This window comes from Thunnus thynnus, chromosome 5 (assembly GCF_963924715.1).
Source record: "Thunnus thynnus chromosome 5, fThuThy2.1, whole genome shotgun sequence".
NCBI classification, from domain to species: domain Eukaryota; kingdom Metazoa; phylum Chordata; class Actinopteri; order Scombriformes; family Scombridae; genus Thunnus; species Thunnus thynnus.
The window spans coordinates 19254459-19272161 of record NC_089521.1 but is presented as its reverse complement, the minus strand read 5'-3'; the positions used below and the strand labels follow the sequence as shown (position 1 = coordinate 19272161).

At 38.1% G+C, this 17703-nt stretch overlaps 1 protein-coding gene across 5 annotated transcripts; it reads right to left on the bottom strand.

The window, feature by feature from the left end:
* Nucleotides 1-379: 379 nt before the first annotated feature.
* Nucleotides 380-14836, bottom strand: bnip2 (BCL2 interacting protein 2). Of its 5 annotated transcripts, none has more exons than XM_067589805.1 (12): nt 13738-14835; nt 8656-8751; nt 8485-8552; nt 7318-7494; nt 5214-5396; nt 4995-5097; nt 4783-4914; nt 4545-4631; nt 4350-4448; nt 2889-2945; nt 2285-2312; nt 380-1147 (listed from the first exon to the last, which is right to left on the bottom strand). In XM_067589805.1, exons 1-11 carry the CDS (start codon nt 14103-14105, stop codon nt 2291-2293), a joined length of 1392 nt encoding a protein of 463 aa, XP_067445906.1. In that variant the 5' UTR covers nt 14106-14835; the 3' UTR covers nt 380-1147; nt 2285-2290. The 5 variants fall into 5 exon arrangements, with proteins under 5 accessions (XP_067445906.1, XP_067445907.1, XP_067445904.1 ...); XM_067589806.1 differs by having other exon boundaries at nt 2910-2945; nt 13738-14829; XM_067589803.1 differs by lacking the exon at nt 2285-2312 and having other exon boundaries at nt 13738-14836.
* Between the last annotated feature and the right edge of the window lie 2867 nt (nt 14837-17703).

The window sequence follows — 17703 nt, the reverse complement described above, 5'->3', positions numbered from 1 at the left end:
TCTTAATTATGTGCCTGTTAATGTTATTTTCACATGTAATATGAATGTAATATGTAATATGTGGATTTAAATGTTGCTGTGAAAACTTTGCTATGGATCTCATGTAATTTCTTATAATATTCTGTCCCTTTTAATGATATTGTCATGTAATTCCTGTGCCTTCATATGATTTCAATGAAATCTGTATTAGTACTGCCATCTAGTGGATACTCATTACACACACTACATTACCTTCAGTGGCTTGGTGATTATTATTTGAATCTTTTCTAACATACTCACAACATTGCCATAGGCATTTACTGATGCTGTATAATCATCTCTATCTTGTTACCACTGCAAAAGTGGAACTATATGGAATAAAAAAAGTACAAAACGATGATGTGGATCCATGACTTTACTTGGAGTAAATAATGTTATCTTAAGACCTACAGATTTGTTTCAGATTGTTGCTCTCAGAAATGTTGTCCCTCCACAAGTCTGAGGGCACATTCAAGTGAGGGGTAATATATAAAAAAAAAAAAAAAAAAAAAAAAAAGACCCAACAACTTTATTTTCCCCAGGCAGGATTCTAACAGACGTCAGCAGTGAACAGTGAAAAAGGTGCGGTCAAAACTTGTTCTATGAAATGCCACTCAGTGGGTCAGAGACCTGAAATGTAGTTTAAAATCAGAGCAACCATAAAAATATATTAATTTCTCTCCTTTGTCACCTTTTGAATATAAATATATATTTAAATGTATTAAAGCAGAACATGCATCAACCATTTTAACAGAGTGCCTTAAATAAAGTGTAGATACAACAGTAACTAGGAAACAACCATAAGCTAAATTTGACATGATATACCGGCAGTAAATAAAAAGGATTAAAAAGGTTTCAGACAGCATGTGGAAAAAGGCTGAAGATCAAGCTGCTTGACACAGTAATACAGCAAGATGTTCCACAATGTAACAGGCAGCATAGTTTCAAAAGGGCACTTTCCTGATACTAAGAGTCTCCAGTCATGTGGCCCAGAACATAAACACAAGAGTGGCTGTGGTTCTGAACATTCCTCATCGCTCTCTTCCTCCAGATCTTGCATTGCCAGCAGGGTCACTCTGGAACAGCAGCAGCTGCGATCTCCACTTTGCCGTGCATGTCCTGGTCGATTCTGCGCAGACAAATTCAACAGTCATCAGACGCCTGTGTGACTGCGGTGGCATCGCGTCTAACAAGGCTAACTAATAATCAGAGTAATAACAGGCGACTACACTGCCCACAAACACACTTTTCATATGATCTCATCCTGGAATGTGATCATAACCTTTACACCACTGCAAAGGGAAAGAGTATTTACCAAAGTGCACCGTACAGGATCTTTTTTTTTTTTTTTTTTTAAATGTACCAGACCTTTTCTCACAGAATAAATGTCTAATTTGGTCTGTCTATCATTTCTACCTTAAACAACTAAAATATGCTTCATGCTCTAGTTACTACAAACATACACACAATAATACACATCAGTCAACATCAGTTGTTGTAAGACAAATGCACTAACATGGAACAAAATTTCCAATGACCAAAATCCATGCAAGTGCATAGATTGCCTTTGTTATCTGCAGGACACTGCAAATAGTGGTAGACTCCATGCTAATTAAGTTTATGTGTACAATATGTGCAATTTTTGCATTTTTTGCATACCTGTAAACAATCAAGTACTGTTTAAACTGTTCAATTTTGTTGTTGTTTGTTGTTGATGTTGCTTTAACTCCATGGTAATGTTTTAGGTTGTAGAGCACAGCTGCATTTGTCTTGCAAGTATGCAAGTCAACTTAAAATCTCATTTATCTAATAAAAGAAGTACAACTTACTGTGGCAGGGTTTCATATCTTAAGAGAACACACAATAATACTATTAATAATACTAGTCTCTTCTACAGCCTCATGTGCCCTCTAAAATAACATGGTTACTGTAATTTTCCAGTGTTTAAACATCCCACGCCTTATCTGCAAATTAAATGAATAACCTCAGCAACTTAACACTCACTACTTATCTGTAATGAGCAGAACATTTCTGTGTGCATGACAAAAGCCAACAAAGGTTTGTGGCGATGACTGAACATCAGCAGGCAGTTAAATATGCAGTGAGTCATGCAAAGAGCTGTGAGTGTGTGTGTGTGTGTGTGTGGACATGCTGGTGGGGAACCATGTGAGGACATGGTTACAGTGCAACCACACACCAAAGTGACTAAGTCCAGTTACTTCCTTTTTGTTCCACCCAGTTCAGGTCAAAACATGAACAAACTTACCAAATATTAAACAATCCCCATTCTAAACCTGTTTTTAAAAAAAGACACATTGGAGTAAATGCTACTTGATGCCCCCACTTTCACATCAACAAGTAGCAATTAAATGACTTTTCCCATAACTATTCTTTGACAAGCAGCATCACGGTGAAGAAACACTATCTAAAAATAAATATAATAAATGACAAAGCTATAAGAGCATCTGGTATGTTTTAAACCACATACAAATAGCTGATATAGTTTTGAGGTAATAGAGAACAAATTTTACATGAATTAGCTATGAGATTAACTGAATTGGCTCAGAAATGGGATTAAATTGGTTAAACATCACCAAACCACCTATTTTTAGAAACCAATCAAATAGCTCATCAGCCTGCTTATCAGGGACGTCCTCAATCAGTTGAAAATGTGGGACATCGGGGAAGAAAGTTGTTGATTTTAGCCAGAAGGTAACAATAGATCATCCAATCAATTAAAAAAAAAAAAAAAAAAGTGGGACAGAATGAGGTGTATTGGTGCATTTCTGAAAGCCAACGGATCATTTCTTTGTTAGTTTTGTGAAAAGCAAAAAAAAAAAAAAAAAAAAAAAAAGTGAGCTGAGACTGACCCTGGGTGAAAGTGCATATACCTTTTACGGCTTTTCCTATTTTTTTCGTCGTCAAACCTTAAGAGGGGGCAGGGAAACGGAGTTAAGGAAAGGAGAAATACACACAGCCAACAGCAACCAAACATCCAAAAGAGCAACAACATTTTTATAAAGATAAGTATTTGTGCTGAAGTCTGTTCGAATGCTGCGAGAATACAGGATCCGGTTAAGCCATATCAAAGAAGAATACAGCATGAGCGATTTCTCAGCATGCACTCGGATTGTATTCTTTTCAGTAATTTTGACACTTAAAGAACTTAGTGCATACCACCAAGGCTACACTATCCTCTAAATGTATAATTTTACAATTGACAGTGTTTAAATATTTGTAGTCTACACTGGATCTCTTCTCCATCATAATATGTCAGACAATCATACGTGATTTTGGAAGATATTTAAAACCTGCCTGGGAATATGAGGGCTTTTTAAGGAGATAAACTAATGCAAAATGAGTCAGACTCACAACCACTGACATGTTGTCTACACTGGTCACACAGGAAAAACAGAAAATGGCTATAGCACCACCTACAGACAAAAGGAAATCACATTTTGCAGCATCAGTTGAGCTGATAGTGTATCTGCACAAAACTGTAAAGCGTTACAGTTTATGCCAAATAGGCAGCCGAGTAGAGGAAAACAGCAGGCAAATCACAGATTGTTTAACTATACTTTGTACCAAATTTGGTGAGGACCGGATGAAATCTGCAAAAGGGAAGAAATGGAAGGTGACCTAAACTCATGTGGTCATATTTTATTTATTTACCAATTCAGGTGAGCAACCATGTATTTTTTTTTTTTTTAAGTCAAACTCCAGAGAATTTTTCTCCTTGTTCCTTGACTGGGATGTTTTCACATTCACCTGCTGAAGGAGAGAAGTTTCTCTGCGCTCACCTCAAATCTCAGTTTAACACAAGTACGTACCACCAGGATTTTGTGACATCACCAGCCAATCGTGGTCCAGTATGCGACTTACATAAGTGTGATGTGGAAGCTTGAAGCCTCTGGCACACATACACTGAGAACGGACCTTGTAGTGAAGTAGGACACATCTTGTGTACAGATGTTTGTATAGAAGTTTGAAATAACCGATATTTGCAAATTCAGAGATTCCGAGAAGGAGAAGGTGTAATTTTAATTTGATTTTTAACAAAGTAATATCAGACACAAATTATGATTCAAAGTATTTTTGTCTTCAAAACATGTCTGGAGGGGATATCTTGTAAAATTAGCCATCACCAGAGTCACCTCATATGGAAAGAAAACAAGTATTTCTGTTCTTGGGCACCATTTTCATCACAGGACCGTAAATTTGGTCAGAGAACCAACTCCCAAAAATGTCTTTACAGCCTTATTAACTTACAACTATTTCTTGTTTAAAAAGAGCTTGAAAAGTGCATGTGTGTTTGAGTTGAGCACACTTACTGTTTGATACATTCTGGTATGGACACATACTCCATTGGAACCAGTTCTGCAAGGTCTGTCAAGCTGTACACATACTTGATTTTCTGACTAAATTTTGAGCTGTGAAAAGAAGAACAAAACGTTAGAATCTAAAAACATACCCAAGCAGATCAGTACTTTACTATTCTAATGAACTTTTCTCAACATTAAAGTTACCTTATGAAAGGTTTTGTGAGTGCCAGCAGGGTGCGAATGAACCAGGAGGGATGGACAATTATCAAAGACTTCAAGTTCTTCCTTAATCTGTAAACAAGGAGTGAGAGGAGTTGTCAACCATTTTATTACGCATCCCTGATAATGATACTGTTGGAAATTGACCTACAGTCTTCGGATTGGGTTCATATTATGGGGTGTGCCTCTATTGTAGCTGTTGTAAAAAACCACTCAGACTCACCTCCTATCAATCTGCTGATAACACTTCCTGAGCCAGCCGACGGTTGGCATCTTTTTCCGAGACGTCGCTCCATTCAAATACACGATCATATAGTTCTCAGCGACCAAAAGCTCCAGTGTGCCGATGACATACCTGAGACGGGGGAAAATTCCATTAGCGACGGTTCTGAAATGTTTGCTCACAAGGCCAAAAGAATTCAAATAAACACTCACTTGAATAAATTGTCCATGATGTATCTGTAATTTGGTTGATTGCTCTCAGGCATAAAGCACACAGCAAACACAATGATGGCATTCAAACCGTCTCCATAGTAACCTGCAGTGAATTATCAAATGTTAAAAAAAAGATGTTTCAGTATCGAGATGCTATTTCCATTTTATTTACAATGACATTTGACTTTGATTAAAACATAAACATGTATTGCCACTGACCTCCGTGGCTGATAACTCGCTTATAAGGTTCGATGGCCTTCATGTCCACTCTGTGTTCCTGGTCTCCGATACGAAACACCCTCCAGCGCCGACCCTCATCCCTCTCCTCTGAGGCGGAGTATTCCTGAACGGACTCCACGCCCTTCTGTAGTAGTTCTGTGGTTTTTGGCTTTGGGAGATCATCTAAAAAAGGAGAAAAGGCATTTTCAACTTACAGATTGGTTACTGCACCCCCTGCATGTGAGTGGTTCCAGGTTTTTATCAAATCACATCTATTTTGATCAAATCATTAAAAAAATTAATTACTGAACTTTTTAATCGCATGCATTTTAATCAGTCGACATTTTCATACATTTAATTTCCATCTTTTCCATTTGGATTGCATGCCTTCTCTGATTCATATTCCTCTTTCACTCAGGTTAAGCATTTTTCTTTGCTACAAATATCTTGCAACCATATAGAAAGGTGACTGTTGTAATTTACTGGATGAGCCAGTCATGTCATGGTGTAACTCTCATACAAATAAATGTGCTGAAAAAGCAAACAACCATTCATATGGAAGAATTGCTTCTCAATTACCTGAGGACAAACCGTGAAGATTTAAGGTGCGGTCACATTCATTACACTTCCACCCAACTTATATTCGCTCCGACTCACATCCGTTTCAATTGATGAACATTTAATTTTTCAATGCAATCTTCAGCAAATTGCGGGGTGGCAGGAAATGGAGAAGTCATTACTCTAATGTGTGCCATCACCCTGTTTCCACTACAGACTGTTTACAATTTGCTGCATGAGGGGCAGTTTCGTCGGACAGAAGGCTAATGTGACCACATTTTTAGGTGAATCTTTTGTAAGATACAGAGCTACAGGATGTGCAAAATGCAGAATTCTGCACATCCTGCAAGTATTATACAAAATGTTCAAATGATAATGTGTCTTTGGAAAATATCAAGCATGCAACAAGCAGGATTACAAACAAGTAAATAGTGTAATTAAATCAGATCACATCAACACACTTTTATGAAGTGGTGAGAACATGTTTCCTTACATATAGCAAATGTACCAAATGAAACAAACTGATATATTTCTGTTTGTAGCAACATATGATTCACACATACATACTTAGATATAAAAATAACGGGTCATATGTTCATCATTTACTATGAAATGAATGATTATTTTTTATTTTTAAAAAAGGTCATGTAATGTGGATCTTAGTTGTTCTGTTAAGTGGCACATGTTAATGTTGCAACTGAGTTCATTAGGCACACTTTTTTTTTATTATTGTCATTTCTTGTTATCTTGTATCTTGTGTGATATCTTATAAAATCTAATAACCAAACTGCACAAAAGTTAAAATGGCTATAATATAATATTTGTTAATTGCAGGAATATTGCATGGATTAACCACATCCTAACAGAAAATTTGCAACTGATTGTTTCCTCAAACAGGAAATTTTCAGGAAAAGGAAAAATGACATGCACAGAAACATGAAAATGAAAAGGGTATGAAAAATGAAACGCCCCATGATTTGTTAAAACAACTGAAGACAGAAAATAATCTGGACAATAGGGGTTGATTGACCAGTGGTTGGCAGAAAAAACATCGGGGGGGCTGTCCACGAGACCTTACCACAAGGTAGAGAGAAACCTGTTGCTGGCCTGCGGCCTGTTTCCAGGCAGAGAATGGAAACAATTCTTCTTAGTGAAAAAGAGGAAGGCAGCAGTGTGGAAACACAAACACAACAAAGCATATTTTAACTACACTTCAGAGAGTTGACTGCTTACCCAAACCTGTAAAATCAAGGAAGGAATATGCCAAACGATCCAAGAACCAGGACATAAAAGACTGGTCTGACAACACACTTGCTCCTGCATTACGTCTTTTCATAGACAAATCACAGCACTGTGGATTTCACCTACATCCATATTTTAAGTATAAAATGCACCTCTCATCACATTAAGTCAACCTAAAACATTTTAATCTTCTGTATTAACATAACTGGAACAAACAGCCTTGAAAGACACTATCCAAGTACTAAAACTATTAAACTATTAAACTAGAAACTATTCATTTCATCACATTATAAAACTTCCTTACCTTCCCATTCAAACTCATTGCTGTTGTCTGAAGGTGTGTCTATGTCATCTAGATCCAGCTCTGTACTTTCATCCAGCTCATCAGAGAGAAGAGAACCTTCACTGCGGTCGAGTGTAAGACTGATGTCCGGAGCTGCAAGCTTTTTCTTCGCCCTCTTGCCGTGGTTCATTGCATAGTCTAGGGTAGATGACGAGTCATCAGTAGTTGTAGAGTAATACTGTTTGTAAGACCAGTTTAAAGAATAAGTTCAGATTTCTTTCAAGTCTATCCTAAAAAATTACTCACATGTTGTGAGGATATTCCTTCCTAGTGCAACTCTAATGTTGGCGATGCAGCACAAAATCAACAATGCTTGTTTTCTGAAGATCTGCTGAAGCCAATATAAGGGGCCATTCAGATGTTGCGTTTTTTGCATACACAAATCGAAAGCGTCGCCGTTGCGGCACACATTCGTTGTGGCGCACCCGTTGCGTGTCCACAGCACACCGAGATGGAAAAATCTCAACTTTTTTGAATGCAGCAAGAAAACAACAGGTCATGTGACAAGAATTAACCAATCAGCTCCACAGGACTTGATTCATCCTTTCCATCCAAGGGTGTCACAACATCCAGTTGGAAGGTCAACCAACGCTGGATGCCAACCACTGTTAGAAAACCAAAAAGATACAAGCAGTTTTGGTTGCTCAGTAACGGCAGGCGCGACAGTGGCGCAACCTCCCAAGCACCTTGGATAAAAAAATGAAAGCCGCACGGCTGGCATTTTGTACATGTTTTTAGACACAACATCTGAACAGCCCCAAAGGCTTCATCAGTCTAAAGTTGCACAAATCAAGTGGACATTTTCCAAATTGTCTCTTTAATACAAAATTTGTGTTACATCCCTCCACTGCAACTCAGCACAGCAACAGTTGAGAAAATTTTGTACATAAAAAGACTATAATGTTGGAAGAAATCCTCATACAATTCATTTTTGTATGTTAACAAGAATGAATATTGTCCCTCTTCTCTTTAATTGAAGTTGCACCAGAAAAGTATGCCTTATCACAGCAACCGATATGGGAATGGGTATGCAAGTATGTTTTTTAGATATGCTTTAAAAACTCTGAACCTATCCTTTAATGCTCTCCTGGGTCGCTGTAGCAATGTATACTTATTTGTTTTCCTTACCGGGGTCCCCTTCTTCAGAGGTTCCAGCAAATAGCTCATCGTCAAGCTCCTCTTCCTCAGGTAGAGGCCTAATAATCAAACAGTGATCATGCCTTCATTAGTTCTACTGTACACGTGACCTTCACAACCCAAACACATGATTTACAACATTATGAGTGATAGACACATTACCGTGGAAAGTCCTCATCCTGCCACTCTTCCTTAAGCTCAACTCCCTCCATCCTTAGGCGGGCTTCTGTTGTGGCGACGGATTCTTGGCGCTCCAGGCTAGGAACAAAAACAACAAAAAAAAGGGTTATGCTATCTTTTCTGTTTAAGGATGTCTGATTGCTAAAAGGCCCTCTTGTGTGATAAATATATTGAGTTTCAGAGAAGGGCTAGTAGAAATTACGTGACCAACAAAATCTAAACACATAATTGCTTAACTGTCAACAGTTGCTTGTGACTTGTACAATCCTCAGAGGATTATGGGGGAAATGTTGAAGTTCTATTGATCTGCCAAGAGTCAATAGCAATTTTTGTTCTCGGGTTAACACGTCAGTGACTAAAACCTCTACAAAATTACTGGACTTGAACAGGGACGGAGATGAAATACTAAAAGATAAAAGCCATGGGAAAGTGGAAAGTACTTAATGCCAGAATTTTCTACAACTGAACTGCAACTGAAATAATTGTTTTTGGCCCCAAAAGAGGAAAGATTAAAAGTCAATGCTCACATTGACTCCATGACACTAAAATCTACAAATCAAGCCAGAAATCTTGATGTAGTCTTGGACCTGAATTTCAACAGCCGCATAAAGGCAATTACAGAATCAGCCAACTATCACCTTTGACACATAGCAAGAACGAAAGGATTTCTGTCTAAACAAGATACAGAAAAACGTGTTCATGCATTTGTTTTCAGCAGGCTAGACTATTGTAATGGTCTCTTCACAGGTCTTAGCAAAAAAAAAAAATCAATCAGACAGCTGCAGCTCATCCAGAATGCTGCTGCCAGAGTCTTCACTAACACCAAAAAAGTGGAGCCCATTGCACCGGTAAATCACTACACTGGCTTCCTGTGTGTCAAAAGTTAGATTTTAAAATCCTATTACTTGTCTATAAAGCACTAAATGGTCTTGGGCCTAAACACATCTCTGATTTACTTGTACAATACGAAGCATCCAGACCCCTCAGGTCATCTGGGACAGGTTTGAACTCAGTGTTCCCTGGATCAAAACAGCTCCCCACCTGTGGAACAAGCTTCCTGAATACCTGAGGTCTGCACAAACTGTCAGCTCATTTAAATTAGGGCTTGAAACATTATTGTTTGCTGCAGCTTTCCAATAAATTAAATATGTGACTTCTTTTTAATCTTTATTTATCTGCTTGGTTTTGCTTTAGTGTTTTATTGTATTTTAAATGTAATTTTAATGTCTTCTTAATGTCTTATTTTCAATGTATTTCTATAAAACCCCCTGTAAAGCACTTTCAATTGCTTTTTGTCTGAATGGTGCTATATAAATAAACTTGCCTTGCCTTACGGCAAAAAATGCACATGATTACAGAGTGTACAATTAAGAGTGGGGATCTAAAATTAAGGTTCTTTAAGAAAAAGTTGATTTCGTTTGTAAGTAGTCAAAGGAAATGGTTGCACAAACAGAAAACTGTCCGACCACATCATTTACATATTGACATGTAAGCTTGATAACATCTTTCTTCTGATAGGCAAACAGCAGCTTCCACTAACAGTCTCACTGAACCTCTTTAAGTTTGTAGATCAACATTTAAAATTTGATGTAATAACTTTTTGTTTCCCTTGGTTTCTAATATTTTAGGGTTGGCGGTCCTAAGAGCTTATTATCATAAACTGATTCAACACTTTGACCTGATTATGTGTATTTTTTATCAACATACATATTTGTATAACTGGCTAATCTGTTTGAAGAGCTGTTGATATGAGATTGTGTGTGACGCATTGTCAAATACTTGGTATGAACTGGCTAATATGTTGAATAACAACCTTCTCAGTAACACCCAACATGAATATAGCTTATTCCCCACTTTGCAGTTTGTATTAGATGAGATTTTGTTTACAAGCCACAATATCAGATGACAAAATGCAACATGAGATGAAACATGTTGCATGTAACTTTTTGTATTCACACACTATTTACAACATTAAATTTTAATTTCAACTTCACAGCTGGACATACTATAAAAAGTGTGAAAGACATTTTTCAAACACCTTAGCAAATCTGTGGAAAAGGCCTTTAGCGCTTTTAGGGTGAACCTCAAACCTCCAATACATACTGTATAATAAAGAGCTTTTAATGTGCCATGGTGAACCCCGCCTGTTACGCATCACCTCAGCATCACACTGTGTCAGAGAAAACCCTGTTTATTTCTATTTATACGACGCAGTATGTAGTTCTTAACTATCAAACACAGCAATGCTCAAAGGTGACATGGACTTATTGCCTTTCTTCAGCAAGTAAACTACTTAAATATGAGAAGGGAACAACAATGGCACTTTCCTTACACTAATTAGTAATAGACAGATGCAGTGTGCGGCAGAGTTAATTAATACATAATTCAAAGTCCTGCATGTGCATCGAGAATCTACTTAGCAGTTTCAGCTTGCAAATGGCCACATAATCAGATCACTGGCTTCTTGAAAAGCTTACAAGCTTGTGTTAAGGGCTTAGTTTATAAACCATAAGGCTACTGGCTAATGCAGATCATGGTATCTGTATCTTTCCTGTACAGAGCTCCCTTTGATGCATTAATCACATACACAACTGCATTTTGGCTCCCAGACACAAAAACATTCTGGGCATTTGGTACACAACAGTTTAGCTGCTTGCTTATGTATAGTGCTAATCCCCACATTATATTTGCAATCCAACTCAGAGAGGTAGAAGTGCTACAGGAATGTGGTTTCCTGAAAATGCAATGAAGACCTAGAAACATTGTAGATGGAATCAGCATTAGAGAGTCAAATGGAAAAGATAATAATAATAATAATGCACTTAGTGGTGAGCTGAATTAAGCTGCAGATCAATGGTAGATGGTTTAAGGCTATTGATTCTGACCATGCAGGCAATTCTAGGGCAAGACTTCCTTCAAGACAAGCCACAAACCCGTTTAAAGAAACGTCAAAACAAGATTGGATCGGTTGACCAAAATGTTTAACTGATAGTATTTTTTTCTAACATCAGTCTTTACAGAAAAAGTCTTTAATGTTGATATCTTTGTTACATGATTTCTGCTTCTTGCTCAAAATACCTGCATAAAAACATTTCTCACACCTTAATGATGAAAAGGACGGGGTACCATATACGCCTCATATTTAGTTCCTTTACAGCAATGCAGTGCAAGCTGGTTTGTACCCACAGCAAGAAAGTCTCCAATTTGCCTGGCACAGCATAAGCAGACCTGTCTCCGTCAGATAGAGAAGCACTCTCTAAGTTGAAATATATGTTTCTTCTGTCAGTAAAACTGCTGGTTCTTGTACATGATGATTAAATGGGCAAAGGCACACCACAGCAATGTGAGCATTTCCCAGAAATGACAATATATTGAAATGTCATCTGTTAAAGGTTAAATAAAAATTCGCCCACTGCAGTTGTCCAGGTGTAACTATTTTCATATATCGATTTCCAATCATATTGGTGATAACTGATCCACTCGTTTGCTACACTTCTTCTTAATAAGTCTGTCAAAGGTCAGCCAAGTGATGCTCTGATGCTGTGTGTATGTAATGTTGCTCAGCTGTCCACAGAGGTTGCTTACTGCCTACAAGGGCTGGAGACAATGACAGGAACACCCGTACGATAGAGTACAATATAATATATAGCATTTTCCACAGCGGACATTTTGACTAATAATGGAAGAAAAAGCACAGGCGTTACTAATAACATAAACAATGGCTCTATTCTGTTCCAAGTGTCTCAGTATGACAGTGTGACAGTGATTAAGCATGCACAATACCAGGACCGAAGTAGCTAGACTGCACCAGAAAGTTGTTGATTGAACACTGGTAGTTTTTGACGTTATACTGGATGGCATCATAATGTAATATGATTTTGTTTGATTATGTTTTGTCTGCAGATAGACAAAATAACAGAGAGAATCCAGCCCCACCCACTCCCATTGATCGCCCCACTCGACACAGTGGAGTCCCTCTGCTTCCTGGGAACCATCATCACCCAGGACCTCAAGTGGGAGCAGAACATCAGCTCCCTCACCAAGAAGGCACAGCAGAATATGTACTTCCTGCAACAGCTGAAGAAGTTCAACCTGCCAAAGCCAATGATGGTGCATTTCAACACCTCCATCATTGAGTCCATCCTCACCTCCTCCATCACTATCTGGTACACTGCTGCAACTGCCAAGGACAAGGGCAGACTGCAGCATATTATTCCCTCTGCTGAGAGGGTGACCTGCAACCTGCCGTCCCTCCAGGACCTGCACGCCTCCAGCACACTGAGGCGAGCAGGGAAGATCATGGCCGACCCTCCCACTCCGGACATAAACTTTTCCGAACACTCCCCTCCGGCAAGAGGCTGCAGTCTATCTTGACCAAAACCTCTAACCACAAGAACAGTTTGCTGGCCTCATCAACAAGGCCCGGGACCCCACTGACATGGACTCTATCCCGCTCTTAGTTACTACATGTCATATTGATGTGAAATCTATAATCTTATATTGCACATCTGTGAACTCATCACATCTAGCACAGTGTAAAATTTCTATATATTTACACCAACTGTCTTTTGTGGTAGTTATACTTGTTTTTTCTCTTACCTTCAATGTTTTGACTTTTGTGCACAACTACACCAAGACAAATTCCTTGCATGTGAAAACTTGCTTTGCAATAAATCTGACTGATTCTGTTATTGTGTCCACCCACTATATACTCAGGAAAGAGATTTTACACCCGCCTCTGTCTAGCTTGCTAAAATAGGGGAATGCCAAAAGGTTTGAAAAGGATATGTCCTCTTCTTTTGGTATTAATGCTTGTTTGTAGGCTAATCACTGATTTAGGAAAAAAAAAACATCTGTAAACTTGCTGAACACAGGCTATAAAAGATTATGTTTGAAAGGCAGTGTGGGGAACTTTAATTTTCACAACTGGGTCAAACAGTTGTGTTTCTTTTGAGGAGCTGAACACAGCAAACAATAGCAATAAGGACTTGTATTTGCAATTCTACTTGAGAAAGAATCACTGGTCTGTCAGACTGTCAAACATAAAAAGGGGGATATACAGACCTTCCACTGGGTCCAGGTGGTGAGCTTGGCTGGGGAAGGTTGACTGGGGTAGAGCTTCTTGCTCCCGGCTGTTTCTGCTCATTGTCTGGAGTTGTCCTTTCCTGTGGCGTACCTCTTGTTTTGGTTAGACTCTCCTGGAGTGCCTCTTCGCCATTTTCCACTGTAGAAGCTGTGCTATTTTGTAAATCGTCTAATTCCTCCTCATCACCTTCTCCCGACACTCCAGAGGACGAGGGACTAGACGTATGTCTGTTTCCCAACTCCTCATGAGTCCGCCTGGGTGTGACAAAATCTGGGCTGCTATTGTTCAAATTCATATCACTTACACCCTTCAGCACCGCTTCACTCTCAATCACATCCGATGCCATGAGTTTTCTCCTGTCGCTCAGAGTGAAAAAGGGTCCGACAACGAGACGTTTGAAACACCGGTTTTCAAGTTAACAAAGTCACTCAGATAGCTGCATCAGACTTTCACAACTTCTTTAGAAGTTTGTGTTTAGCGTGCTAGCTCTCGTCCGCTCTACAGCTACCTAAGACGACTGCTGTTGTTATTGTTAACAGCTTTGACAACTAACTGCATATCTTATTAACCAAATAGTGTTAAATGTCGCACAGGGTGCAGAAATAGTCACCTTCCCTAAATGCGTCACAGGGTGAATTCAGGAGTCCAAAAACAATGCTAGCTTTGCATTAGCTGCGGTGCGCAGTGATCCTACTGATCAGTTTCCTTCCTTCCTTCCTCCCAAGTCAGAATGCTCTCCTGCAAACGTAACAGACGTTGCTCACGCTAGCTTGTAGCTACCTACAGTTCGCTAACGTAACTTAGCCAAAGCAACAGACATGTTGTCCAGTAAACGCCGGTTATAATCCATAAAAGTCAGTTGTCAACTGCGACACAACATTAGGACAACTGTTCTGGATCAATGTTAAGTATAAAATCAGTACCAGCTGATTTAACTAACCGGGTCTCAGCCAAGCGGCGACAAAAGACTAATTTGCTAACAACGGTAACTAACTACGGTAAGTGAGAAGCGCTCTGTTCCTTTCCAGGGTCGTGTCTACATGGTAACCCTAGATTCGCGAAAGATCTCGCGAGAGTGGTCATTTTAACCCAAACCATGATCTTTCCCTAACCATCACCAAGTGGTTTTTGCACCTAAACCCAACCAGACCTCAACCACAGTGTTGTCACATCAGAACAAATAATTATTTTGTACAGCGCGCACAATGAAGAAACAACGCGTACAAATCTCGCGATGGCAAATCTAGGGTAACCATCTAGACACGACCCTTTTTTCCAGGGAGCCAGCGGTAGCAAACATACTGTGGAGTTGCCAGTTGTGTTTCCTGTCAGTAGGCTACTTCTACCTCCATATGTCAAGCATAAAACATACTAAAAACACATTCAGCTACAATACATGTTAATGTGGCGGATTGTTTTTCAACTTATGAAAATAATGTTTTTCACTATGTCTTCTTGCTGTGTAATTACTTATTTGATTTCTAATGAAATAGGCCTGTCACTTTATAATGCCACAAAAGTTTATACGATCAAAACAAAGATGATGAAATGCATTGTTCTCCAAGTCCAAAATTCACTAACTTACAATTCAAAATTGAAAATAATTTAAATAACTAGAGTTAGAGACTTGAATAGTGCTTCATATATGGTATGATGATCAGTATCCTGTGTTTGACTGTTCCATGGAAAATGAACAAATCTGGCGCCCCTGCCTTGATTCTTCCGTGAGGTGTCACTTCCCCAGCAAGGTTTCACTGACCGTCTATGGTTTCACTGCTCTCTCCTGATCGTGAAAATGTGCATTTTCGAGTTTTACTCATTTTACTCATTTATTTACCTACGAGTTTATAGACAGCAATGCGTTAGCTTTGCATCGGGTCTCGCTAAAAGTTCAATTTCAGTCTTTAAATATTTGTGAAACATTGTGATTCAACATAATTATCGGAAAATTCGGTTGTGCATAAGTTGTATTAATAAGTCTGTTACCGTGGTGGAGAGTAATTACATTACTCAAGAAATATAATTTATAGGTAGGCTACTTATGTGACTGACATAGGCTATTTTCATTTTGTGCTATTTTATACTTCATTTCAGAGAGAAGTGGGCTATTGTACATTACGGTACAGTAAGTTACTTCACAGATCATAAAACGTCTGATCTCTTTTCAAGATATGATCCATTGTTATTGACTTAACAACCCAATATATAAAGTTGTGAAAATTAGCACCACTATGTCGAGTTTCAACATTGATTTGCTGCTTACATTTAATGAATCAGTTATTGTAATCAAGTTATACAGAACATATAATAACACATAGCAAGTATTTTTACTTTTTCTCATACCTCTATAATTCTACTTAAAAAGAAATTTGAATGTAGGACTTTAACTTGTGACATATAATATATCTGAATACTTATTTTGTATTTGTTTTATTACATCTAATACAAATAACTTGTGGTTAATTATACTTTTTTTTACAATAAGATCTGAATCTGATTTTGAAACAGCTAGTCACTTCAATAAGTCTTGTCAGTGGTGAATCTTTGCCACTAGGTGGAGGCAGATACTCACTTAAACACTACAGTCTAAAGGATGCCCTGTTGGTAAAAATCTGCCACAACTCAAACCCTTGAGAAGAGCAAACTGGACCAAAGCGTGAGATGTAATGAGAATAATTTGGCCAATTACATTAAAAAACAGTTTCTAACCTAAATTTACAGATTGAACCCTTATTTATCTGAATTTAGCATTTACATACTGTTTTATAATTCAGTAATGATTACATTTATCTTATTTTATTGTGATACTCTCAAATTAATACCGTTGGAATCACCCTTCAGGTGTGGCCTTATCAATTAATATTTCTGGACAGAGGAGAGAGTGTCAGACTATATTTAAGCTCAATCAGCAACACTGACTTCCAAACAGAAGGGAGTCAACTGTAACAAATGCTCCATAAGTTCTCTTTTGGGGATACTTGTAATTGCCATTTTACTCAGACATCATGGTAAAAAAAAAAAAAAAAGAAAAAAAAAAGGAAGAAAGACAGCTATAGATCTAATATAATGATGCCGCCTGGTTAATACCTCCTCTGTGTGCAGCGGATCATTCAGTGTAATTTCTAATTAACACATTGCTATTTACTCTGTTGGATCATTAGGCCTCATCACAAAAGGATAATCCAGTCAAATTGAGAGTTTCTTCTTCCACCTTCCACCGTGGTGCTGTTTGCTAATGAGTCATGTTGCAATTATCTAACAAATTAAGACAAATGTTTCCTGTTTATCCAAGATAAATCTATTGAGGATTAACACACATAACACAGATAGAAGAATTCATCATGAATACTGCTTGTAAATTCACTTCATTAATACCCAAAATTTCAAAGAAAATAGTCCTTTATTTTATTTTTAAAAGTTAATCCTGAAATCGTGTGGGAAAATGCAAATTATGATAAATGATGATAAGGAAGATTTTTAGCAAAATTGCTACCAGTATAAGATATTGTGAAGCAAGAAGAAGTAGATTGAAAGTCGTCTTTGTGAAAGAGCAATGCTGTAGTGTTTGTGCTGCATTGTTCATTACTGTAAACCTCTCTCCTCAGTGCACAATTAAGTAGCAGCAAGCAGCTATTGTTGTTCATGTAGGTCCACTATACCAATTGGTTTAAAAAATAAAAAACAAAGTGACATTGTCAGATGCAGGATGTATCCAATTCCTTCTTTTTTTAAAAATAACACAAGAACTCCAGATCTCAATGCAGATGCTGTAGCAGACCCCTCCTTTCATGATGAAAGGAGGGATGAACGTTGAGATCAGAGATGGAAGCTGTAACCTATTTGTGAAGCAGAATCATTAGGAAGGTTCTCCAACCAATTTCCATAAGTGGGGTAGCGGGAAGTATTTAGGCAACTCGAAGTATATCACTAATGAGAAAAGACAA